The 25,503-nt window shown below is 44.7% G+C and overlaps 2 protein-coding genes across 11 annotated transcripts in view; one reads left to right on the forward strand and one right to left on the reverse strand.

The window, feature by feature from the left end:
- The window catches only part of PCNT (pericentrin), an 84,926-nt gene extending 75,623 nt beyond the window's left edge, over nucleotides 1-9,303 (reverse strand). For all 5 annotated transcript variants that reach the window (XR_015951508.1, XR_015951507.1, XM_088675583.1 and 2 more), the window contains exons 1-4: nucleotides 9,200-9,303; nucleotides 5,617-5,766; nucleotides 2,683-3,006; nucleotides 1,422-1,596 (exon numbers count right to left, since the gene is read on the reverse strand). Coding sequence is in view for 2 of the 5 variants with exons in the window: in XM_088675569.1 (XP_088531695.1) it covers nucleotides 1,422-1,596; nucleotides 2,683-3,006; nucleotides 5,617-5,766; nucleotides 9,200-9,229 (679 nt within the window). In the remaining 3 variants the exon portion in view is untranslated. The remainder of the gene's footprint in view (nucleotides 1-1,421; nucleotides 1,597-2,682; nucleotides 3,007-5,616; nucleotides 5,767-9,199) is intronic.
- Nucleotides 1-24,926, forward strand: C1H21orf58 (chromosome 1 C21orf58 homolog). Of its 6 annotated transcripts, none has more exons than XM_088675730.1 (11): nucleotides 128-433; nucleotides 11,863-11,998; nucleotides 12,683-12,860; nucleotides 14,492-14,549; nucleotides 15,114-15,187; nucleotides 16,824-16,970; nucleotides 18,427-18,541; nucleotides 20,221-20,360; nucleotides 22,570-22,778; nucleotides 23,378-23,446; nucleotides 24,739-24,926. In XM_088675730.1, the coding sequence occupies exons 3-10, from the start codon at nucleotides 12,801-12,803 to the stop codon at nucleotides 23,418-23,420; spliced, it is 846 nt and encodes a 281-aa protein (XP_088531856.1). In that variant the 5' UTR covers nucleotides 128-433; nucleotides 11,863-11,998; nucleotides 12,683-12,800; the 3' UTR covers nucleotides 23,421-23,446; nucleotides 24,739-24,926. The 6 variants fall into 6 exon arrangements, 4 of the variants coding, with proteins under 4 accessions (XP_088531853.1, XP_088531856.1, XP_088531849.1 ...); XM_088675723.1 differs by lacking the exon at nucleotides 11,863-11,998 and adding an exon at nucleotides 14,697-14,723 and having other exon boundaries at nucleotides 142-433; XM_088675727.1 differs by lacking the exon at nucleotides 11,863-11,998 and having other exon boundaries at nucleotides 1-433.
- Nucleotides 24,927-25,503: the final 577 nt, after the last annotated feature.

Here is a 25,503-nt window from a genome sequence, read left to right on the forward strand (position 1 = left end):
GCTGAGGTGGCAAGGAGTGCTTTTTACCAGCTTAAAACAGGTACACCAACTGTAATCCTACCCAGTAAATCAGTAATACATTCACTTGTCACAGACCAGACTACTAAATGCATTTTACAAAGAGCTGCCTTTGAAGATGGTCCAGAATCTTCAAATGGTACAGAATATAGTCACCTCATTATTGATGAAAGCCAAGCAGTCCCAATATGCTACTGTGATTTTTGCATCAGTTGTACTGTTTACCACTGCACTTCTGGATCTAATTCAGGGTGCTAGTTATTACCATTAAAACCCTGACTGGTTTGGAACCAGATTATTTAAAGGACCACTTGTATGCAGGACTTTTTTTCAGCTGAAACACGATGAAACTCAGTTCCAGCATCTCTCAGGTGGGCGCCATTGCCATGTTAAGAGAACAAGGGAGGCGTTCAAGGTGAGTTCCAGCACCTCATTTTCTAGAGAAATAGCACTGCTTGTACCTATATAGTTCTGCCTATACCTTAACAACCAGTACAAAGGGCCAAGTTCAGTGCCCACCAGTAAAGACATGTAATAGGGCTTTCTTGTAATTACAGAATTCAATGAAATTAGGCAGGCTCCATATCTCTTATTTTTTAAAAGGCTTTTCTCAAAAGGTTTTGATGGGGTGTTAGGATGAAAGTAGTTAACCGAGATATGATTGTGTTATTTTTTATATTGGTGATTTTTAAGTTATTGTCATTTATTGGTTCCACCTATATGCTTTACAGTGGTACCTTGGTTTGCGAACGCAATCCGTTCCGCGGAGGTGTTCGCTCCCCAAGGCATTCACTCGCCGAAGGCACGCTTCTGCGGATGCGCGAAGCACCGATAGAGCACTTCTGCGCACGCACACGCTGTACAGATCGTGTCTGCGCATCCGACGCCGCGGAACCCGGATGTAAACACTTCCAGGTCCGCAGCGTTTGTAAATGGAGGTTCCACTGTAAAAGGTTTCATGAAATGGATTTGTATTTTAAAATAAAGTAAGCTGCTCTGTGGAGGGTTTCCTCAAAAAGCCAAGTATAATTTCATTAAATAAAAAAATCATGAGAGTTGGATGACAGAAGTGATGTCAGTACTGCTAATCTATACTTTTAGAAGTCTAGAGGTGGGAAAATGCTAAATGAAATAAAATACAAAGGAGCATAGAGGGTAGCCACAGACTTTTGGAAGGTGGAGAAGACTTGGAGATGAACCGAAGTGCAGACCTCTAGCAGCTGACCAATACTTCCCCTACCTGCCTCTCATTTTTAATAGCAACATACCTCAAGAATTGATGCAGCTGTCATTCTATTGGCAAGAGTGGGAAAGCACCTACTTTTCTAGTAGATGAAATACTGCTTCTTGCGCACAAAAGTATATTACAATGATAATAACTCTTCTCAGAATATAATACCTACTTTCAACCTGCTCTTTTTCAAGAGAAAGACTCTTCAACATTCCTTTTACTTCTTCAATTTCTGCATTCAGGGTTCTTTCCATCTCATTTAATTCAATCTGATGTTTCACAGATAACTCTTCATGCAAGTTTTTTAAAATGAGGTCTGTATTTGATGCACATCCTCTTTTAAGATTCTAAAAGAAAATGAAGTCTAACATTGAAAATTGCCACACAGTATCCTGAAAAATCCATAGCTTTTTTAATTAAAGGAGCAATACTTTAAATACTTGTAACTTTAGTTACTTGTCAGTCCCAGCTGCTACTTGTTGAGCCTTTGCAAAAAATGAAGTGGGTTTCCTAGACAGGACCTACCCAACAGCCCATGTGTGTTCAAGCAACTCTTTTTTCAGAAGGAAACTAACTAACATCTCTGCTTTTATCTCATGATCTCTTTAGCACAGTCAGCAAGAGCACTGGATGCCACCACTAGATTAGCCTTTACATTCACTTTTAGGATCTTATTTTAAAGATGCATGCTCAATAGTTTGTTAGTGCATTTGTATTAGCATGTTTGGATAGTTAGCCATGCAAGATTGCATGTACACATAATTCCTATATTTTAAGAAAGGGCACTTTAGTGTGTGTGTGTGTGTATTTATATATATTTAGTATCCATGTTTCACCAAAACCGCTTGACCGATTGCGTTCAAATTTTGACACAATGCCTCATGCGAATATGAGAGCAAGCCCATACGGTTTTCAAAGACAGATGACACACCTGTGCCTGGTAAAACCCCATGTTTCAAAACACACCACTCAGATGAAAATGCATTCTGGGAAAAGAACCAGGTTGCAAACCAGCGCCCTCTAGCAGCGGCTACACTGGTACTACACCTATAGAGTTTTTGGATTTGATATCCCGCTTTATCACTACCCGAAGGATTCTGAAAGTGGCTAACAATCTCCTTTCCTTTCCTCCCCCACAACAAACACTCTGTGAGGTGAGTGGGGCTGAGAGACGTCAGAGAAGTGTGACTAGCCCAAGGTCACCCAGCAGCTGCATGTGGAGGAGCGGAGACGCGAACCCGGTTCCCCAGATTACAAGTCTACCGCTCTTAACCACTACACTACACTGGCTCTCACCTATAGAACCTTCCCTTATATATATTATATATATATAATTCTGAAGAACTGTAATGTAAATCAAAGAATTTTCATTATATAAAAATCTAGTAGCTTTAAAAAGAAAATATTTAAACACAATAAATTATACACAATACCTCTAAGAACTGGGTGTGTGTCTTCTCCATTTCCAGAGCTATTTCCTTCTTCTGTTTATCTGAAACATCCATGGCATCTAGATGTTTCACAGCCATTTCTTCTTTTTCCTTATCACTCTGTTCTTTAATACGCTCCAGCTCAAAATGGTATTGACCTTGTAGAACTGCTACTTCTTGAGCATGTTTATCGTTGAGCATCTCACGCAACTCCATGAGGGCAGTTTCTTTCTCTTTTCTCAGGTTAGTCTGCATCAGTTCCAACTGGGATGTGTGTATGTTATTTGAACTTAGCCTTAAAGCTTCCAGTTTAAGATTATGAAGAGCCTGTAGTCAAGAAAGACAATAATTGAAACCCATAACCCTGCTTGCAATTACTTTCAGTTTCTTACAGTGCAATCCTATGGCTCACTTTTGCCAGCTGGACATCCTTGCACCAGGGATGTCTCATGGCACTGATTTATGTTGTTGCAGGAACCAAAAAAGGTGAGCATCAAGGAAAGGGGCCAGGCTTAGTTAGTACCCCAATTTCCCTCAAACCTTGATTCCACTTTTAACAACAGGGCAAAGTGATGGTGACAAGTGAGGTACTGCAAGTTAATGTTAAAGCACCTTTCCCAAATCACAATGATGGCGACTTTTACTAGACAGTAAGGAAGATATATTTCTTCAGCTTATTAATAATTACCTCTAAGGATGTGGACAGGCTTCTTTGACAAGTGAAACTGATCACCTGTCTCCTGGACCCTTGCCCATTCTGGCTCATAAAAGCAAGCCAGACATGGTGGGGCAATGGGCACTGTAGGGTGGTGAAGGCTTCCCTCTGTGAGGGAGTCTTCCTGGATCCCCTTAAAGAAGTGGTTATTAAACTACTTCTTTAAAAAAAAAAACACCATCTTTAGACCTGGCCATTATGGCCAATTATCACCCAGTATTCATTCCTGGGCAAGTTGTTTGAGCAGATGGTCGTTGAAGAGCTCCAAGCACGCCCAGAAGATGCGGACCATGTGGATCTCTTCCAATTGGGATTCCAGCCCTACCAATGGGACTGAGACCACCTTGGTTGCATTGGTCAATAATCTTCGGCAGGCTAGGTTCAGAGGTGTAAGCAGTTTCCTGGTTCCGCTTGATCTCTCAGCCACTTTTGATACCATCAACCATGGTATCCTTTTGGAATGTTTAGGGGGACTGGGAGCTGGGGGCACTGTTATGCAATGGTTCCATTCCTTCCCCTGAGCCGTGTCCAGAAAGTGGTGTTGAGGGATGAGGATACAGACACCTGAGGATTCATTGGGGCTCCATCATTTTCCCCATGGAAAAACTACTTTTTAAAAGAAGTAGTTTTAACATGTATATGAAGCTGCTGGGAGACATAATCAGGGGGGTTGGGGCTGGGTGTTCACCAGTATGTGACTGATACCCAGCTCTACCTCCAATTTAAATCAGAAACAGTGAAGGTGGTGAACGTTCTATGTGAGTGTCTAGAGGCAGTTGAAGGATTGATGGTGGCTAATGGATTGAGGTTGAATCCCAATAAGATAGAAATACTGTTTCTGGGAGACAGGACAGCCAGGTGAAGGGGACTCCCTGGTCCTGAATAGGGTAACTGTGCCCCTGAAGGACCAGATGAACAGCCTGGGATTCATTTTGGACTCACAGCTGTTCCACAGAGGCACGGATCAATTCTTTGTCCAGGACAGCTATTTACCAGCTTCATCTGGTACGCAGGCTGAGACTGGTACGCAGGCTCCATCTGGTACGCAGGCTGAGACCCTACCTGCCTGCAGACTGTCTCACCAAAGTGGTGCATGCTCTAGTTATATCCCGCTTGGACTACTGCAATGCGCTCTACATGGGGCTACCTTTGAAGGTGACCCAGAAACTATAACTAATCCAAATGCGGCAGCTAGACTGGGAGTGGCGCCAAGACCATGGTCCTGAAAAACCTACATTGGCTCCCAGTACGTTTCCAAGCACAATTCTAAGTGTTGGTGCTGACCTTTAAAGCCCTAAACAGCCTCGGCCCAGTATACCCAGAATGGCTAATGCTATTCTGGGCTGCATCAACAGAAGCATAGTGTCCCGATTAAGGGAAGTCATAGTACCACTCTATTCTACCTTGGGTCACTACCTTGGGTCACATCTGGGTCACTTTAAGAAGGATATTGATGAGCTGGAATGGGTGCAGAGACAGGTAACCAAGATGTTCAAGGGTCTAGAAACCAAGCCTTAAGAGAAATGGTTGAAGGAGTTGGATATGTTTAGCCTGGACAAGAGGACACTGAGAAGAAGTATGCTAGCCATCTTCAAATACTAAAGGGTTGTTACATGGAAGATGGAGCAAGCTTGTTTTCCCCTGCTCGAGAGACTGGAATGGAATCCCTTGGAAAGTGATTGACTCTGCTTCATTGGAAGTTTTTTATGCAGAGGTTGGATGGCCATATGTCATGGATGCTTTAGTTGAGATTCCTACATTGCAGCGGGTTGGACTAGGTGATCCTCAGATTTCCTTCCAACTGTGCATTTCTGATTCTATATACAAATAACTGTGAACATTTGAGAGATTATTTTTTAAAAAATGATACAGTGGTACCTCTAGTTACGAACTTAATTCATTTCAGAGGTGCATTCTGAAACTGTTCTTTACTAGAGGTGTGCTTTCGCTAATGGGGCCTCTTGCAGCCGCTGTGCCGCCGGCACACGATTTCTGTTCTCATCCTGGGGCAAAGTTTTCAACTCAAGGGAACTCTTCCAGGTTAGTGGAGTTTGTAACCTGAAGTGTTTGTAACCTGATGCATTTGTAACTCGAGGTACCACTGTATTGGTTTGGAATACAGTTTATAATCTTCCCTGTGTTCACTTATTTCAAATGACCTGTTTCATATGTATTTGCAGCAGCAAAGGACCCTTGAATTATTGCTGTAGTTAATATTGTACCTCTGCTCGCTGCATCTCTTCTTTGTGTGTAACTTCCATTTTTTGTAGCAACTGTTGTTGCTCCTTTAATTTAGTGTGCAACTCTTTGATTTCTTCCTCATGCTGAACAATTAGTTGACGTATTTCACAATAATGTTCTTGTTCATGAACCTAGGGAGAAGAAAATATCATTAAAGACCTTTCTTAAAGTATCATTAACGAATGCATCACCATCTGTTCAGAATAAGCTATTAAACACAGCAAAGGTCACAGGTTTTAGTTTTAAAATTTAAATGGATTAAGATATTAAATGGCTCATCCACATCTAGAGTTAAAGTAAATTGTATTATGGCTGAAACTTTCCCTCTACTCAGAGGAACTAGACTACTGCAATGCACTCTACCTTTGAAGGTGACTTGGAAACTACAACTAATCCAGAATGCAGCAGCCAAACTGGTGACTGGGAGTGGCCGCCAAGACCATATACAGTGGTACCTCGCAAGACGAAATTAATTCGTTCCACAAGTCGTTTCGTGTTGCGATAATTTTGTCTTGCGAAGTGCGGTTTCCCATAGGAAGGAACTGAAATTTAATCAATGCGTTCCTATTGGGGGGGGGAGTGCAAAAAAGGCGCCGACTCACCCGCCATGGCCGCTCCGGATGTTTTTGAGGCTCTGGGGAGGGGGAAGCAGGAGGAGGGCCAGGGAGAGGCTCCCTACCTCCTTCCCCAGCAGCCGGACCCTCGCACCCAACCAGACAGACAGCCCGTTCGCGCGCAGGCAGGCAAGCTTAAGGTGAGTGAGGGGGGATCCGGCTGCTGCAGAAGCCGGGCAGTGGCGGGCGGCAGAAGCGCAAGGTGGCCGGGCTCCGGATGGCGGCGGCGGCGGCAGCACAAGGCAGCCGGGCTCCGGGCAATGACGGAAGCCCTGCTTCATCTTGCGAAGTTTTCTATGGCACGGCCATAGAAAACGTCGTCTTCAGAGTCTGCCAAAAAATCGCAAAATGTTGTTGTCTTGCTATTTTTTCGTGCCGCGAGGTGTTCGTCTAGCGAGGTACCACCGTAACACCAGTCTTCAAAGACCTACATTGGCTCCCAGTATGTTTCAGAGCATATGGGAGAAAAGCAATGACAAACCTAGACAGCATCTTAAAAAACAGAGACATCACCTTGCCGACTAAGGTCCGTATAGTTAAAGCTATGGTTTTCCCAGTAGTGATGTATGGAAGTGAGAGCTGGACCATGAAGAAGGCTGATCGCCGAAGAATTGATGCTTTTGAATTATGATGCTGGAGGACCCATGGACTACAAGAAGATCAAACCTATCCATTCTGAAGGAAATCAGCCCTGAGTGCTCACTGGAGGGACAGATCCTGAAGCTGAGGCTCCAATACTTTGGCCACCTCATGAGAAGAGAAGACTCCCTGGAAAAGACCCTGATGTTGGGAAAGATGGAGGGCACAAGTAGAAGGGGATGACAGAGGATGAGATGACATTTGTAAAACACTCTGTCCAGAGTGGCTGGGGGAAACGCAGTCAGATAGGAAGGGTATAAATATTATTATTAGTAGTAGTAGTAGTGCTACTATTAGCTGGCCCTGCCACGAGTTGCTGTGGCTAATCCCTGTGACCGCCCCCACCCTGTGCCGATCCATAACGTATCCCGCCCCCTCTTCCCCCCCACCCGCCTTATCCCTGTGATTTCCCCCACTGTCCCAACCCATGACGTATCATGCCCCCTGTTCCCCCCACCCCCCGGCTCATCCCTGTGACTGGTCTCACCGTGTCCTGACCTATCCCGTCCCCTTCCCCCCCCCCAGTCGAGTCAGTACCTCCATTCCGCCTAGTCTGTAAAGGCTTCGGCCTAGTATGTAAACAGGAGCCGAGGTGCTGTTGAGAGGTAAGGTTCTATAGGTATAGTACCAGTGTAGCCGCTGCTAGAGGGCGCTGGTTTGCAACCTGGTTCTTTTCCAGAATGCATTTTCGTCTGAGTGGTGTGTTTTGAAACACAGGGTTTTTGGGGTTTTACCAGGCACAGGTGTGACATCCGTCTTTGAAAATGGTATGGGCTTGCTCTCATATTCCAATGCGGCATTGTGTCAAAATTTGAATACAATCGGTCAAGCCGTTTTGGTGAAACGTGGATACTAATGGACATGACCAGTTTACATTTATATATAGATAGATAGATAATACAGGAATGCCCATTATCACCCATGTTTTTTATTATCTGATTAGAACTATTGGTTAAGACAACATAGCAATATTTACAGAGCAGTTCACAATTCAATTGAAAATAAATTGGTTCTATTTGTGGATGATATAGTTCTGTTTATTTCAGAATTTCGTATTAGTATCCCCACATTAATGCAAACAATAGATGCCTTTGGTGAAATATCCGGATACCCTATTAGCTTGGCTAAATCAGAATTAATGCCGATAGGTGGAAATTTGCTTACTTAGTTATTTAATAATTAACAACTCCTTATTTTGAAACTATTCAATATTTAGGTATCTTAATATCAAAAGATATAATTCAGTTAGTAGCATGTAAATGAATAAAATAATTTAACAGGTTTCTTTAGATATTAATAGACGGGTCATTAAACCTTACCCTTTGGGGAAAGGTGAATACTCTCAAAACAAGCATTATTCCCAAATCAATCTATATTCCAAAAGGAATTCCAGTTTGTATACTGTACTTGGAAAATATTTTTTTAAAAAACATAATTCTTTGTTTAGGAAAATTTCTTGGGAGTTCTTCTATACCAATAATATCTTTATTAAAATGCAAGCACAAATTAAAGGAGGATTTGGTTTTCCAAACTTTGGATTATATCACCAAGTTTATTTAATATGAAATGCTAAATATTGGACACCTAAATCCAGTGTAAATTTTCTGAATTGGGCAATCTTAAAATACACATATACAGTTCTTTTGGTTGAATGTACAGTATTAGGATCAAAGTATTTGAATTATGGTGCTGGAGGAGACTCTTGAGAGTCCCATGGACTGCAAGAAGATCAAACTATCCATTCTGAAGGAAATCAGCCCCGAGTGCTCACTGGAAGGACAGATCCTGAAGCTGAGGCTCCAATACTTTGGCCACCTCATGAGAAGACTCCCTGGAAAAGACCCTGATGTTGGGAAAGATGGAGGGCACTAGGAGAAGGGGACGACAGAGGACGAGATACCAACATGAGTTTGACCAAACTGTGGCGTGCCATTATGGTCCATGGGGTCTCAAAGAGTCGGACACGACTAAACAACAACATCTTAGAACCTGGGATTCTCTTGAAACTGTTGTGTCAGAAAAATCTGGAGTATAATGTCCAGATCTCACCCTCATCCTTCTAGCAACTCCAACAATGAGTCTAGCTGGCAAAAATTCACAGAAACATATAAATAGAAGGAAACAGTTAGTGCTGGACTTCAGCTCCCATCTACAGACTGCTGTCGCACTTGTGGGCTCCCAGTCTCCGGCCCGCCCGCTGCTGTGAGGCGCTTGGCCTCAGCGAGAGGCGGGCGCTGGAACTGCGCCACCGCCGCCCCGCAACGCGAGAACCCCAAAACGCCCCAGACCCTCGAGAGGAGAAAGGAAACACCTCTGCGCCGCCACCGGCCTCTCGCTCCATTTCCACGTCCAGTCGCTGTTCCCCTCAGGACGCTGCTTCTCAGGCTCCGCTTCAACCGCCGCGCAACCGCCGGAGCCGGAAAAAAACTTTCAGCCAATGGGCTGCCTCGCTCCGAACTCCGCTGTCCAATGGCGAGGCGAGCGCTGAGAGGCGGCTAACCTGCTGCAGCCGCCCGCCGGGCGCGCTTGCTAACGGCAGATTAGCAGCTCCAGTAGCCAATGGGACCTCGGATGCGCGGACGTTAAGCGTTTCTTCCTCCGATTCAACTTTGTGTCCCGCCCTTTCCTCCGGAAGCGGCACCCAGGCCGCCCATGTGACCGCGCGGGGGGCGGGGCTGTTGCCCCGGAGGTTGGAAAGCGCCTTTTCCGAGCTCTGCACCCGGGGCGGGCGCCGTCTCTTTTGGCCCGGAATGGCCGGAGCCCCCCCACGGGGGTGTCACAGAGATTTATATTTTCCCCTGACAGAGACTCAAGACAGCTAACATATTAAATAGCCCACACCCCAAAGACACCGCCTCCACCGCGAGCTACACTAGCCAGGGAGATCCATCCACCAACAGTATCGGACATAGTCGACACCAACACCGCCGCCTCCTCGGGAGCAAGACTACTCCCTCCGACCCTCCCGCACAGCCCAACAGACCCCGACAACAGCCCGTCCGCCTCCTCGGGAGCAAGACCCCTTCCCTGACGGTATCACACCACCCGACAGCCCCGACACCACCTCGATCGCCTCCTCGGGAACAATACCACGTCCTCGGGATCAAGACCCCTCCCTCAGACACTGCCCCACCACCCGACAGCCCCGACACCACCGCGTCCCCCTCCTCGGAAACAAGCCCACTCTCTCAGACACTGCATCACCCCCCGACACAACCCTCACTACTGCCCCAAACTCCCGACCCTCACGAACCCATCCCGGTCCATATCCCACTACCCTGCCTGAGAACAGAACTGTCCACTCCCCGGATCGTTCAACAGACTGCGACTCCGCTGTAAATCTGGACCACACACGGACTTACACCTTTGAAGAGACCCCACCACCACCCAAGACCCCCGACGGAAATGGACCCAGGCCTCTGTCTACCGCTCCCCTCCGACCCACATCAGGCCCATCCACGGACCAAACACCCTCCTCATCCCTCCCCAACCCCTACCCCAGACCACAACTCTCCACAAACCCACCTCAAACCTCTTCCCTCCCCACCACCCACCAATACCAGGACCCCCCATAACTCCTACCCTCTCCTCACCCCTCCCCTCCACCCCCCCAAAACCCCACACCACCCAGAGACAAAACACCCTCCACATCCCTCGCCACCCCCCACCCCAGACCACAACCCTCCACAAACCCATCACACACCTCATCCGTCGTCGTCCCCCCCACACACTACCAGGACCAGGAACCCCTGCCCTCTCATCGACCCTCCCCTCCACCCCCCAAAAACCCACACCACCCAAAGACCCAGACCACCCCAAGGGTGGGGACCAAGGTGTGGAGATACAGGGGGGAGCCCCAACAATCCCTGGAGACAACAGAGGGGGGACTATCCTACCCTCCTCCGCTGGGATATCTGACCCCTCACTGGACCACATCAACGCGTGCCCGGACCACCTAGTTTTAAATAAAAGGAAATCTTCTAATCTGGCGAACCAGAGCAGCACACGGAAACGTTGTTTACCTTCCCGCTGTAGCGGAACTTATTTATCTACTTGCACTTTGATGTGCTTTCGAACTGCTAGGTTGGCAGGAGCAGGGACCGATCAACGGGAGCTCACCCCGCCGCGGGGATTTGAATCACCGACCTTCTGATCGGCAAGCCCTAGGCTCTGTGGTTTAACTGAAATAAATGCTAAAACTCAGTCCCACTGAGTTCTGAATCCAATTGTAGGTGTTTTCACATGTCATGCTCAAAATCTACATTGGTTAATTTGCTTTCTAAAATTACTGTAAGATGCAGTGTGCATTCCCTTTGTCTTCTGAATTCTACAGTTATAAAGGCAAATTAAGGCTCATGTCATGTGCAAAAACACTACAGTGGTCCCTTGGTTCTCAAACTTAATCCGTTCCAGAAGTCCGTTCCAAAACCAAGGCGTGCTTTCCCATAGAAAGTAATGCAAAATGGATTAATCCATCCCAGACTTGTAAAAACAACCCTAAAACAGCAATTTAACATGAATTTTACTATCTAACGAGACCATTGATTCATAAAATGAAAGCAGTAAACAATGTACTGCAGTCACAAAATCAATCGGTAGCTTAACTGGGTTCCACACAGTCACAAAAACAAAAAAGCTGCAAAAAAGCTGCAAAAACTAAACGCAAAATAAATAGCAAAAACAGACAGACCTCAGCATAACACTCAAAATGGAAATGTGGCACTCAAATTGATGGTGTAATACTCAAAATGGAGCATGTTCGCTTCCAGAAAAAGTTCACAAACCAAGGCATTTGAGAACCAAGGTACCACTGTATTCTATGCACAGCGTGAAGTTCTATATTTGCTCCTGTATTGCCAGATGGAAACAGCTAGCTCGAGATAATCTGCTGGGGCCTCTTTTACTGTTTGATTTTATTCAGTTTGTAACAATTAATTAATGAATCAAAAGGTATGCATTATTTTCTCTGTACAGGCAAGGACAAATTTAGGTGCGTCCGAATGAAACGCAATCATGCACATGCGCATAGCACTGAACTCGGAAATAACCCCAAAATGTCGTAAAGATGACATGAAAACGGGCAGAATGGACTTAGGCTCTGCTGACGCAGGTGGGGGTCTAGAACAGAAACTCCACACAAAACAAGTGTTTTCTGTATTGTACAGTGACTTCATGTGAAAGGAAATTTGAAGGAAGAGGGAGATCTGGCAAAGTGAAAAATCTGATGGCTCTAATGCACAGAATCATAGAATTGTGGAGTTGGAAAGGACCATGGGGGTCATCTAGTCCAACCCTTTGCAGTGCAGGAATCTTATGTCCAACGTTGGGCTCGAACCCATGACCCTTGAGATAAAGAGTCTCATGCTCTTCTGACTGAGCTATCTCAATATTCATTGTCTGTTTGGGCTTTCCTTGAGGCTTTCCTAGATTAAGGTACTTTTAAGTGATGGTTGTTGGGAAATGCTTGGTTTGACACCCTCACTTGATTTGATAGAATCAAGAACAGCCTCACCCAGTTGAATTTTTATTTTTTGTTTCTCTCAGATGACCAAACTTCATATGAACCAGGTTAGTGCCTGAGTTTGTTTAGGTCACAGACAATGCAAACAGCTACAAAGTTACCTGAGCTTAAGAAAGTTATTCATAGGAGCATGTTAGCAACGCACAGGGCTGGGCTTAGTGACTTTGTATGGGGAAAGCCATCTTAGTAACCACAATGTGCACACTGCAAGAGACTCTCTGTATTTGAAAGGATTCTGTTTTCCGTTGTAATTTCTGACTGAAATGATCACAGAGACTTTATGGAAAATTTCAACCAAGAGCCTGGCGGAAGAAAGAAGCAACATGCATTAAAAAAACAAACTACTCTCCTTTGTGATTTGAAGAGCCTGTTGCCCTGAAATTTTGTCAGGATGACAGACTCAGATGTGGCTGATCACATGACTCGACTCAAACTCAAACTTCTTGAGAAGGTAAGGTAATTTTTTCTAAGGTCATATCTAGGTTATAACTTCCAACACTATTGTTTTTACAAACTAGCACTAAATTGGTAGTGGGCAAAGCAAAAATTTCCAAAGTGGGATTTTTAACTAGTTAACTCTTCTGCCCTGTATCCATCTATGCTGATCAGCAAAGGAGTTTATAAACTCACCACCATGAGAAACTCAGCAGGTTTTCAAGGTATATATCGTCTTCCCTTGTGTGTGTATCTGAAAAAGTGTGCATGCACACGGAAGCTTATACCCTGAACAAACTTAGTTGGTCTCTAAGGTGCTACTGGACAGGTTTTTTTATATATATTTCGACAGTCTACCCTTATTCATGATGCATCAACTTCCCAACTTTCTAATATAAAAGTTAATATATGCCTAGTTGAACATACTAACCTTCCTTGGTTATATTTAGTGCCGAGCTTTCCAAATTGTGTGTCGCGGCACGTAAGTGTGTTGGCTGCAGTGTGTAGGTGTGTCACACAAATACTCCCCGCTCTGGAAGCGTTTGTGTGACACTGTAGCTGGAAAGGGGTTGGTTTAACCTCTGGTTTGCTAGTGAAACTGAATTACTGTGTTGTGAAATGATGCATGTCGAAATCGTGTCACCACCATGAAAAGTTGGGAAAGCTCTGGTCTAGTGAATGAAGTGCTGGAATAGGATAGGACCACAGAGATCAGGCTTCAAATCCCTGCGCAGCCATGAAGCTCAGTGGATGACCAAGTTGGGCCAGTCATTCTCTCTCTCTCTCCACCTCACCCACCTGAGAGGGTTGTGAGGATCAAGCGGGCAGGAGGAGAACCAGGTATTCCACCTGGAGCTCCTTGGAGGAAAAGTGAGGTCTAAATGTATTTTCATAAACAAAGGTTGTTTTTTACAATCCAGCAGTACAAAAATTGTATGAAATAGAAAATAAATTATCAATATATTTATATCCCACCTTTTCTCTACAGAACTCCCCCTCTCCATTTTATTATCGCAACAACCTGTGAAGTAGGTTAGGCAGTGACCGGCCCACAGTTCCCCATTGGGGATTTGAACCTGGTTTCTGGGGTCCTACACCAGCACTCTAACCACTCTAATCAACTGAAGTCCTAAGAAGGAATGCAAGCATGCTGCAAAGAACAGTCTTAGGACAAGAAGGAGCTACAGGAGAGGGCTTTCTGTTTCTGTCAAAAACATTCTTAAAGTACTAATTATGACTCAACAAGGGAAAGTTGGCGGTTCGATTCCCCGCGACGGGGTGAACTCCCATTGCTCTGGCGGGAAGGTAAACGGTGTCTTTGCACACTGCTCTGGTTTTGCCAGAAGCGGCTTAGTCATGCTGGCCACATGACCCAGAAGCTGTCTGCGGACAAACGCCGGCTCCCTCAGCCAGTAAAGCGATATGAGCACCGCAGCCCCAGAGTCATTCGTGACTGGACTTAACGGTCAGGGGAACTTTTACCTTTACCTTTTTATGACCCAACATAAACTAGTGCTAACAACTCCCACTTTCACAGCGCACAGATTGTACAAATCTTTGTAGGTTTTGTGACGTTCAATTACTTGTTGACAGTCAAAGCTGAGGTTCTGAGTTTCTTGTTAATCCTCATGCTGCTTTGATCCACAGAAACTAGAAAATGAACGTGAAAACATTGATGATTTGGAATCTTCCTTTTCTGCAGCAAGTAAGCAGTTAAAGCTCACTCGTATCTCCGTATGAATCAATTTGTAATGTTGGTTTGAGGGAAAATGCATTAAACAGGATTTCTCCACATTTACTATGGGATAGGTATGGATTGTGGCAACCTTTCTCTGCATTCCATCCTCTACAGATCCATGGGCCAATAGGACTTCTGATGGTGAGGAAGGCAATGAAAACCCACCCTATATTATCATTATTTTTTAGATTATTTACCTTCACCATGTGTTCCCAGGACATGTTTGAACAACTTTAAAATACAATACTAAAAAGAACAGAGGGGCTCCCACTGTTATTGCCCTTTCCCAGGCTGCTGCTTCCCAAATTTCTGAGGGTGGCGGAACTCCCAGAAGGGCCTGTAGGGAAGGATATTTGGGACCTGAATCATTTAGGGCTTTACTAGTGTGAGTGCCTTGAATTGGATCCATAAATGAACCAGCAACTAATTGCCTTCTTCCCCCTCCTTTATCTACCCCCCCCCCTTTGTTTTGTAAATTACTGAAAAATTGTAAAACTAGAGATGGCAGACTATTTCCAACTGTTTTTGCAGGGAATTATGGCAGCCATGGCTACGCATTGCAAAATGCATTGAGACGAAGAAAGGATCTTCTGCAGCAGCTCAGGGTATGTCTCAGGCAGGGGGTTGGACTAGATGACCCTCAGGGTCCCTTCCATCTGTACAATTCTACATTTCCATGATTCAGTGCTATGAAGTTTTTTCAACACATGAAGGCTGCAGTCCTGCAGTCCTAACTGAGAGTACCTAAGAGTAAGTGCTATTGAACTTGATCATACTTCTGAGGAGACACATATATATAAGGTCAGATTGTTAAACTCTTGGAAGTCTCTGTTTAAGGATGCTGTTATGAGTTTTCTTTGGAGGAAGAAATTCTTGGATCCAGCATGGAATAGCCAGACCAGCCTGGTAATAGCTAGCTAAAGATGGGTTCTTAAGGAAACAAAGGAGTAGCTCTATGCCAGGGAGGGGAGATGGGGGGGGGGCTCCCTCCCAAACTGTCTGCTAGATAGAACGACAAAAGTCCAGAGTTGAGAGTTTGCTGTTGAGTGAGCTAGGAGCTAGGTGCAAAAAAGTTGCTGGCTGGAAAAGGCAGAGAGAAAGCCGTAGCTGAATTCTGCTTGAATCCAAGGCTGTGCTATGGGAGAAACAAGACCTTCTTGGGGTGTCAATGCTGTGAACCCCTCCACCATAGGTTCAGGTTGTAAATATGTGTAAATAAAAGATATTTTTGTGCCTCATTCCCAAAAGGAAACATGAACCCTGTGTGAGTGCCTGGAACCCCTGGAATCGTGCACCACTTGGAGGCTGGAGTGGCAGGCAGCAGCAACATGTTACCCCTCAGTCTGGGCAAAGCACATAGCTGTAAAACCTATGTGGTTCAAGTTAGCTATGTCTCCTGCTACTGCCTGCCATGGATTGACTGGATGCAGTGGAGTGGTGGGAGGAGTGGATGGGACCCCCAAGGAAAGAAGGCTCAGAGTCAGGGAGATGAGGGAGCAGACTGGGAGGAGGAAGCTGAAGAGGCAACAGGGTTTAGTGAGCAGGAAGAGGCTGGCAGAGAGCAGTCCAGAAGCAGAGGCAGAGGAGGAGGCTGGGGGGGGGGTAAGAGGCAGAGACCAGGCAGGCTGCTGAAGAAGCCAGAGGTCTCCACCTCCTACAGTAACTAGTTCCCCTCCTCCCTGGTCTCCCAGAGCCAGAACCCACAGAAGTATGAAGAGGACAGAGCAAAGACAGAGAGGTTGTTTGGGAAGGACGCAGGGGAGGAGGAATCTTAGGGAGCTGTGGGAAGACGGGGATGTTCAGTCCTCGCAACTGCCTCATTGGGGCAAGATCTACTGGGGAGAGTTACTGGGCTCACTGGACCTGAGCTTTGTTGTTTCTTTGAATAAATAGTTAATTTTGCTTTTCACATTTGGCTTATGTTAAACCCATTGGGCTTCTCATTCTTGATGGCATTGCATGCATTGGATGAAATCTCAGTGGTTTGTGTCTCCCAGTAGACACAAATATTGTTGGCTCCTATCAAATCCAGAATCTCCTGTACCAGCTTTAATGTTTAATGGAATTGGGAAGTGCGGTCACTGGTCTCCTATGTCATGAAAAATTTAAATACTTTTTGTAAATAGTTAAATCTTTGATTTCTCACTGATACACTTGGCACAACAAGGTTTGTGAATTAGAAAAAAATGAAACATAACTCGTTTTTCCTCTTGAGGAAAGCATATATATTTGGTATTGTAGGAGCAAAATGTTCTGGAAGAATTGTCATTACCATGTGGCTTGCCAAGACTCCAAAGGAAGCACTTCAGACCAGAACCAGAACATTTCTACCAAATTCCTCTTCCTCCTCCTCCTCCACCTGAACAGCCAAGGATTATCCAGCAGACAGTGAGTACCTTATTATAAAAAAGAACTGCAAATGATGGATGCATAGATGAATGATGCATTTTTTCATTAACAAATACCTGGCAGTGGATAATCCTGTCCTAATTCCTGGCCCGAATTTCCTGATGTTGATCATTCCTATTAACAGATGGAAGCTCCAGCACTGTGTGTGTGAAAGCATTATACACACACAGGTGTAATAATGGAGATTTTTCACATGAAAGGTTTAGATCAACTTTGTTTGATTCAAAACCTCTAACTAATATATAAATGTAAAACTTAGAATTGGCTTGGGAAATCTATAGCAGAATATTTTAAAAAAACTTTTCACTTTCAGTTTATCTAACATAGTTTCAGGGACTGTGCTGAGGAGGGCGGCACTGAGGAGGAATGGTGGGAGCCTCCCCCTCCCCTTGCTCCTGATCAGGATCCTGAATCTTCCCAGGAGCAGGAGGACAGTACAGTGGTACCTCGGGTTACAAACTTAATTTGTTCTGGAGGTCCGTACTTAACCCGAAACCGTTCTTAACCTGAGGCACGCTTCTGCTAATGGGCCTCCTGCTGCCGCGATTTCCGTTCTCATCCTGGGACAAAGTTCTCAACCCGGATGTACTACTTCTGGGTTAGCGGAGTTTGTAACCCTAAGTGTTTGTAACCCAAAGTGTTTGTAACCCAAAGTGTTTGTAACCCGAGGTACCACTGTATAGATTTGGAAAAGTGGTTTGAAGAGGGACATAGTTCAGAAGGCAGAAGCTGGGAAATACTGGATGGGGAACAGCTAGGAGAAGAAGCACTGGGGGAGAGAGAGAGTTAATAGATTCACTGTCTCTGGAAAGCATTCATCCACTCTCCCCAAGGTCAAGAAGAGCTGATAAAGTGGCAGAACAGAAAGCACAGAGGGTACGAGCTCAGGTTACAAGACTCAGTAGTGACGTGGGTGACTAGGGAGGAAGGGTGTGGAACTCTTAATTGGGAGCACCGCCATTCCTAGGAAATGGATTCTTTGTTCTCTCACTGTGATCATTAAAGTTTTAACTGGTAAGAAGACTCCTTCATATTTGTTCTGTGGTTTTTTAATTTTTCTACTACACAAGAATGCACACAAGTTAAATGTGTGTAAGTTTAGGAAGGCTCAGTTTTGTTGTAACTTAGACACACCAATTTTGTCTTGTCTACACACCAAAAAAGGAATCCTTGGAAAAAGACAAACTTCTCTAGCAGTTGATGATGCCTCTAAGTTTAATTGTGATTTAATGTGTCGTCCAAACCAGACATAGAATAAACTGTAAAAAATAATAATCCTTGATTAGTCCAATAATGAACTGAAAACAAAATATGTATCAGTTTACAGTATTTGCTGCTTAGTGTATTGAGTACTGACAGGACTTAATCAAAGTCTAGGATTTTGGCTACACTTTGATCAATTATTATTTTGTTTTTGCTTCCTTTCTTTTCCAAGTTACCTCAGCAGCCAGCAACCATCATTCAGCAAATTCCTCAGCATCCACCGCTCATTACCCAGATTCCATCTCCACAGCCTTGCCCAGGCCCTCGCTCTGGCAGTATTAAGGAAGGTGGGCAATCCCATATGCATTGAAAATGGGGGGACTTTTTCTGGATACATTGAAAATGGGGGGGGGGCTTTTTCTGGGTAGATGTAGGTTAAATGTGCAGAGAATTACAGCACATCTTAAAACCTTGTGCATAATTAGGATTAAGAACCACTGGATTAAGTGGGATTTACTTATGAGTAAAGAGGCTTGGAATCAGGCTGTGAGGCCCTTTTCAGATTCGCCTAGCATTTTTTTCATCTCACATCGTCCCTCCTGCATGTACAGCATAGCATGGAGAGATGCCTGTGTGAACTAAGGTGTGCCTTGCTACAAACTGCCCACATAGAACCAAACTTATTTCTGAGTTTATTTAACTGCACCGTATGCTGAATGCTTCCATGCAAGGAAAGCAGAGAGTGAACCCTTGAAGTCTGTAGGAAAGCCAAATCATAGTAAGGGGAGAGCCAGGATCTCTTCCTTTGACGCATCCCTTTGACGCAGGATGCGGGTGATGCTGTGGTCTAAACCACCGAGCCTCTCGGGCTTGCCAGTTGGAAGGTTGGTGGTTCAAATTTGTGTGATGGTGTGAGCTCCCCTTGCTGTGTCCCAGCTTCTGCCAACCTAGCAATTTGAAAGCATACCAGTGCAAGTAGATAAATAGGTACTGCTGCAGCGGAAAGGTAAACGGCATTGCCATGCACTCTGACTTCTGTCACAGGGTCTCATTGTGACAGAAGCAGTTTAGTCATGACCTGGAAAGCTGTCTGCGGACAAATGCCAGCTCCCTTGGCCTGAAGCAAGACTAGCCCCACACCCCATAGTCATCTTTGACTGGACTTAACCCTCCAATGGTCCTTTACCTTCAACCTTTTATGCCTAATGAGCAGAAAGACATTGATGGCTAGTCCCTTTCCTCCTCTGCCAATTACTTCATCTCCATTTTAGGAATGTACTTCTAGGGCCAAACCAGGTGTAACTTAGCAGATACTTGAAGGAGCTCCCAACTTTGAAAAAACCTTTATGCAGCTGGTGGGGCAGTCTAAATTTTATTGGACTAGAAGGGATGGGCTGCCTTCAGAATAATCCGTCCTAGCTTCTTTCCAAGTATGGAAGTTGGGAAAATTGGATATTTGGGGTGTTCCCCACGAGGACAGAAAAGATCAGGAGATGCTTCATCGATTTTCAGCATCATACTTCAGTTACAAGATAATACAGTTAAAGCTCTTCGCATCTGTTTTCCTGCATAGTGAAGGACTGGTCTTGCCACCGGTGCTTTTTTCCTGGGGATACGCAAAGGTATACAGTACTGGCACCTTTTTTTAAAAAAGGAAAAAAGAAGAAGCACTGCTTGCCACACATTTGCATATACCCTGGGTGCATTATCCCAACCTCTGGCAGACCTGTTGCCTACAACAACACAGTATGTGTCATTCCACAGGTCGAAGGAATTCTAGAGGCATCTTTATTTCTTCCTTCCTGTTTACTAGTTTGCAAATAATCACTCCAAGTTACTTATATTGCCGATCTTTCATCGTTTAGAATACAAAGAACACAGACAAGAGTTGCTGCTGCTGGGCTGGTTTTGTTCAAAGGCTTCTGAGCTGAAAAGATGAAGGCTGCTTCTCCCTCCTAGCATTCTGTTGTGATCTCTGTAGTAAGCAGAGTGTTGTCTCTTGATCCTGATCTTCATGTTTTCGTAGATATGGTGGAAATGATGCTAATGCAAAATGCACAGATGCATCAGATCATTATGCAGAACATGATGTTGAAATCTCTGCCACCACCTGCTTATTCACCAGCTGGTGGGCCTGGAGCTCCTGTGCTTCACCATGGACAACAGGTAAACTTGTTTTTAAAGGACACTAAATGTTGACTGATTGCCAAGGCGGAAGTTAAATCTTTATTCAGAAAAACAAAACAGCTCAGGGCCAATGAGCTCAGCAACTGGGGGGGGGGATAACATAAAAAAGTGTACATTTGAAAAGAGAGCTTATGAGCTCCACAGAAGCTCTTTCTCCCCTCCATGCCATGTGGCATGTACAGGTGAAACTCGGAAAATTAGAATATCGTCGAAAAGTGCATTTATTTCAGTAATGCAACTTAAAAGGTGAAACCTTTGAGATGCTGGTCTATGACCATCATAAAGATTTGTATTGAGGAGACTGAGAGGAGGTAGGATAACCATCTTCAAATATTTAAAGGGCTGTCACATGGAAGATGGAGCAAGTTTGATTTTCTTTTGCTCTGGAGGTTAGGACTCAAAGCAATGGGATCAAGTTCCAAGAAACGAGATTCTGACTAAATATGAGGAATAACTTTCAGATAGTAAGAGTTGTTTGACAGTGGAACAGTCTCTCTTGGAAGGTAGTGGAGGTTTTGAAGCAGAGGTTGATCTAGTTGAGATTCCTTCATTGCAGGGGGTTGGACTAGATGGTCCTTGGGTTTCCTTCCAACTCTACGGTTGTATAAAATTTGGAAGACATCATGATTTTATTACCACATATAGACTAAAATCAGATTGAAATGGATCTAGGTAATCCATCTCATTCAGAAACTCCTGGAGCTGAGATGCTAATGTTTAGCAGGGAGGCGACCACAGGCTGTGCCAAGGAGGTGCTTTATGGCTCTTTGAGAGAGGCATGAAGATATAGCACCAGCTCTGACCTGGCAGCACTGGCTGTCAATTGTTTAAATCGGAGGTTGTCAACCTGGTCCCTACCGCCCGCTAGTGGGCGTTTCAGGATTCTAGGTGGGCAGTAGGGGGTTCTATGGCACAAGCTGAATCCTCCTTCCATCGAGCATTGGTGGGTGGTAAGGAAATTTTACCATCAAGAAAGATGCATTGGTGGGTGGTAGGTAGAAAAAGGTTGAGTACCCCTGGTTTATATACTGAATTCAAAGAGATGGTTTTGACCTTTAAAGTCTTATGCAGCTCATGACCTGACACATAAAGGACCACCTTTACCCATATTAACCTGCCCAGATCCTGAGATCGTTCTCTGAGACCCTTCTCTGCATGCCATCTCCAAGGAAAGATCCAGAAGTTTGTGATGAAAGGAGAGGCCTTTTATGTAGTAGCCTCCCCATCTATGGAATGCTATTCCCACCCAGGGAGACCCACCTGGCATCAACATTGTCATCATTTTGGTACTAGGCGAAGACTTTTGTTTTCCTGGGCATTTGGGCAGAGATGAGTAGAGCAGCCACGCTAATCTCTAAGGCAGGAGGGGAAAGCATTTTTGGCTCTGAAGGCCAAATTCTTCTCAGATCCCAGCCTTACAGGCCAAGTAAGCCCCTTGCACAGTGCTTTAAATCACCTGGGCTTCAGACTGCTCATCTGTTTGATAGCAAACAGTTTGCTTTCTGTAGGCACTTGCTGTGTGAGTGAATTCTCCATGAGGAAACTCCAGGAGACTTTGGCTTTACTGCCCACCAGCTGATAAGCAACAGAGCCGAATCCTGCTTTCCCTTCCAATGCAGAGTTAGTTGGGAGTGCACAGGCAGCTTCATCCCTCCTTTCCCCACATCTAAGGTGTGGGGCAGGTGGGCGTGGTTTGGGGGAAACTGCCTCACAGGTCAAAGTTGAACCCCTGGCAGGCTAGGTTTGGCGCACGTGCTGGAGGTTCCCCATCCCTCCTCTAATGTGTTCAACTTGATCTGCTCCCTTGCCAATCAGAGCATGGAAGGAAAGACAAGCAAGATGTGTTTTATTGAAACAGGCAGAAATTAGCCACCAACTGTTTGGAAAACATTTCTTAATATGCAGAAGTATTGATTTTACTAAGATCTTTGATCCAAAAAAAATAAAACATGTGAAAAAGGAATATACTGCATACCTTGCAACAAGAAATATTATAATTTTACCTGACATTTCTTGCAGAGGAAACAGGCCGGTGGTTCATTGAAATTGTTTGCGGGGCTTAAACATAGAGGGATCTTAAGCCAAAAAGCTACAAACTGGATCAGCTTCAAGATCTGAACCTTGTTCTTGCCTGTCCCAACAGCTGGGTGAATGTGTAACACCCCTTCCTTTTCTTAACTACCTGCAGTTCACTGCTCCGCTTCTAGTAAGAACAGAGAAGTCACGACCCCCAACAGTGCACCATCACCACTACACACCTTCAGGGATGCCAGCCATCCCATCTCAACTTGGCTTTTCCATGGGCCCTTCCGTGATGCAACCTGGCCTTGGCACACCACTGGGCGGATTCCCATCTGATTTACATCATCTGCCCATCCCAACATCTGCATCGTATGTGTAAGTCAATATATGTAAGTCAACAGGCTGCCATGCTAGGAACATGGTTTCATCAGAAAGGCAACTGGTTTCTTACAGTATTCCCAATTCAGTTTTATTTCAATGTTGTTACTGGCTGTAACAGAGGCACAAAGATAGAGTTTTTGGTTTTTGAATGTAATCCATTCCAGGAAGACCGTTCAAGATCTGAAACATCCAAAAACCAAAAACTCAATAGCCGACCGCTAGCTCTCAGGATATTGCACTCAGCGGAAGCCTGTTCAACTTCCGAGGCGTGTTCGAAAACCGAAGCATGTACTTACAGGTTTACGGCGTTCAAAAACAGAAATGTTCACCAACAGAGACTTTCAAAAACTGAGGTCCCACTGTACAATACCTAACATTATTTTGAGAAGTAAGAAAGTAAGCGATTCAGGCTACTTTGGCTCAATTGTCAAGGCCTCATATGAGCTCCCAGCCCTCTGCAAACTCATATATAGGATGCTGCAGTTTTTAAGTGTTATATAAATGCCTTTGATAAATGATAAAGCAAGGATGCATGTATGAATTAATTCCTTGCAATGAATGCATATTTCTAATGGCTTGTTCTGTCTTCCAAGTGTACCTACCAATGGACTGCTTGGATTGCCCCCGGGTTTGTAGACTTCTACAGTGCCTGACTAGCAAAGGTAACCAGAACACAGTCTTCCTGTGTTCGTATTTGGTCCTTCTCTCCATGTGAAATTGGCCTCGTAGTCCAGGAGCCCACGTCATAATAAGTCTCAGGATGATCAAAGTTATGCTGTTTCTAAAGCAGTCAGCCTTATGAGCAATGATTGGGGCATCTAGTGGGTGACAGGCGGCCCACCCCTTTCTTGGGAAGATAATTACATCAGAAGGTAAATGGGTGAAAGAAGCTGTATGTGTTCAAGGATAGTGTGCATCATTCAGAACTGTCCAATCTGACTGACATTGTTTGGGATCATCTTTCTGACCCCACCAGAAGGGGGTACTTGGCTGTTTCACTGGCAGTAAATGGCTGAAACGGGCCGTTCTGGATAGAGATCTCCTTCCTGCATCTTAAGCTATCTACTCTAAAGTCCCAGAGATGCTTTAGCTGCCCACATCCTCAGGAGAGGATTTGTCTGAGGGAGAACGGTTTCTGATCTGAGTGGAACATCCGCTGTGAGGAGACTATCCATAGCCAGAGGAAGGAGCCTTGCCACTTAAATAGGGAGAGTGAGTTGAGGGTCTGGGGAAGATAGACAGACAGGAGTTACCTGGAGGGCTGAGTATGAGGCAGGAGAGGGAGAAGATGTGGGAATATGGACTCCCTGGGTCTTATTCCAGTCAGGAGGGGAGGGTTCTTCTAGAAAGAGAAGACTCCCAAGCCAGTTACAAGGGGTGAGGGGATCCCCTGGGTCTGTTATACCTCAGGAGTGGGATTGTTAAGAAAGAGGGGAATTGAGGAAAAGTGCCCCTCACTTGTGAACCAAAGAATTAATCTGTGAAGGAAGCTGTGCTGTGCAAAAAGTTTTTAACTACTTATAACACCAGTCACAACTAATTAGCAGAAACTGGGTTAAGCCTTTTACCACCTATTCTAGAAACCAGCGACATCTTTATATTTAGTTTAAGTGTTAAGTTAACTTCTACTTGAAAGAATGCATTTCCTGAACCAACTTTATTTCACAAACTCCTTTTTAATAAAACTTTTCTTGTTTGTTTGACCTACTCCTGCCTAAGACTAAATCTAATCCCTAAATTTTCCCTCACACAAGACACCCCCACAAGATGAACTGTGCTAAAAGGTAGAAAATCCTTTAAGGGGCTTACCATGAGGTGTGCATGCAATGTTTAATTGGGGCAGTAAGCAGGGTGAGTCTGCCGCTTTATTAATTGGTGGTATGCGGTGGATCTGCTACAACTGGCATTCGAAGTTGTGGTGAGAACTATTTAGCATGGAGTCTTTTCTTTACAGCATGAAATGAGATTAAGAGTGCGGTGAACCCCTCCTTGGAAGGCAAGCAGACAGCAATCTTGAGACCTGAAATAAGGAAGGAATGCAGTAAATGAAGATTACATTGGGCATGGGCAATGTTGGCTTAAGGGAAGAGTTGTATCCATTTACAGTTTGCTTCAATAAAGTTTTAGAATCTTTGATGCATAGCTATTTGTTTCATTCTCATAGTATGTGGTTATGGTTACACAATTGGTTACGTACATCCAAGGAATACATTCATTATACAAAGGTTTCATTATGCATCGGTTTTAAACTATACTACAGTCTAAATCTCCTTCATGGATCACTGCCTTGTCGTGGCGAAGGGGCTTGGATAACTCAGAGAAGCTATGGTTTTCCCAGTAGTGATGTATGAAAATGAGAGCTGGACCATAAAGAAGGCTGATCGCCAAAGAATTGATGCTCTTGAATTATGGTGTTGGAGGAGACTCTTGAGAGTCCCATGGACAGCAAGGAGATCAAACCTATCCATTCTGAAGGAAATCAGCCCTGAGTACTCACTGGAAGGACAGATCCTGAAGCTGAGGCTCCAATACTTTGGCAAATTTGCAGGACACAAAGGGTATGCAAGTTTTATGCAAACTTGTGCCCTCTCCAAAAAAAATTTGGGGGGGGGTTCCTGAAGGGACCTCAGCCCCTAGGAGTTGGCTCCAATGGGGGGGGGAGTGGAGTCCAAGCTCCATACAGGAGAATCATACACCCACTAGCTCCTAGAAGCACTTT

The sequence above is a fragment of the Zootoca vivipara genome, chromosome 1, assembly GCF_965207765.1.
Source record: "Zootoca vivipara chromosome 1, rZooViv2.hap1.1, whole genome shotgun sequence".
Classification (NCBI taxonomy): Eukaryota; Metazoa; Chordata; class Lepidosauria; order Squamata; family Lacertidae; genus Zootoca; species Zootoca vivipara.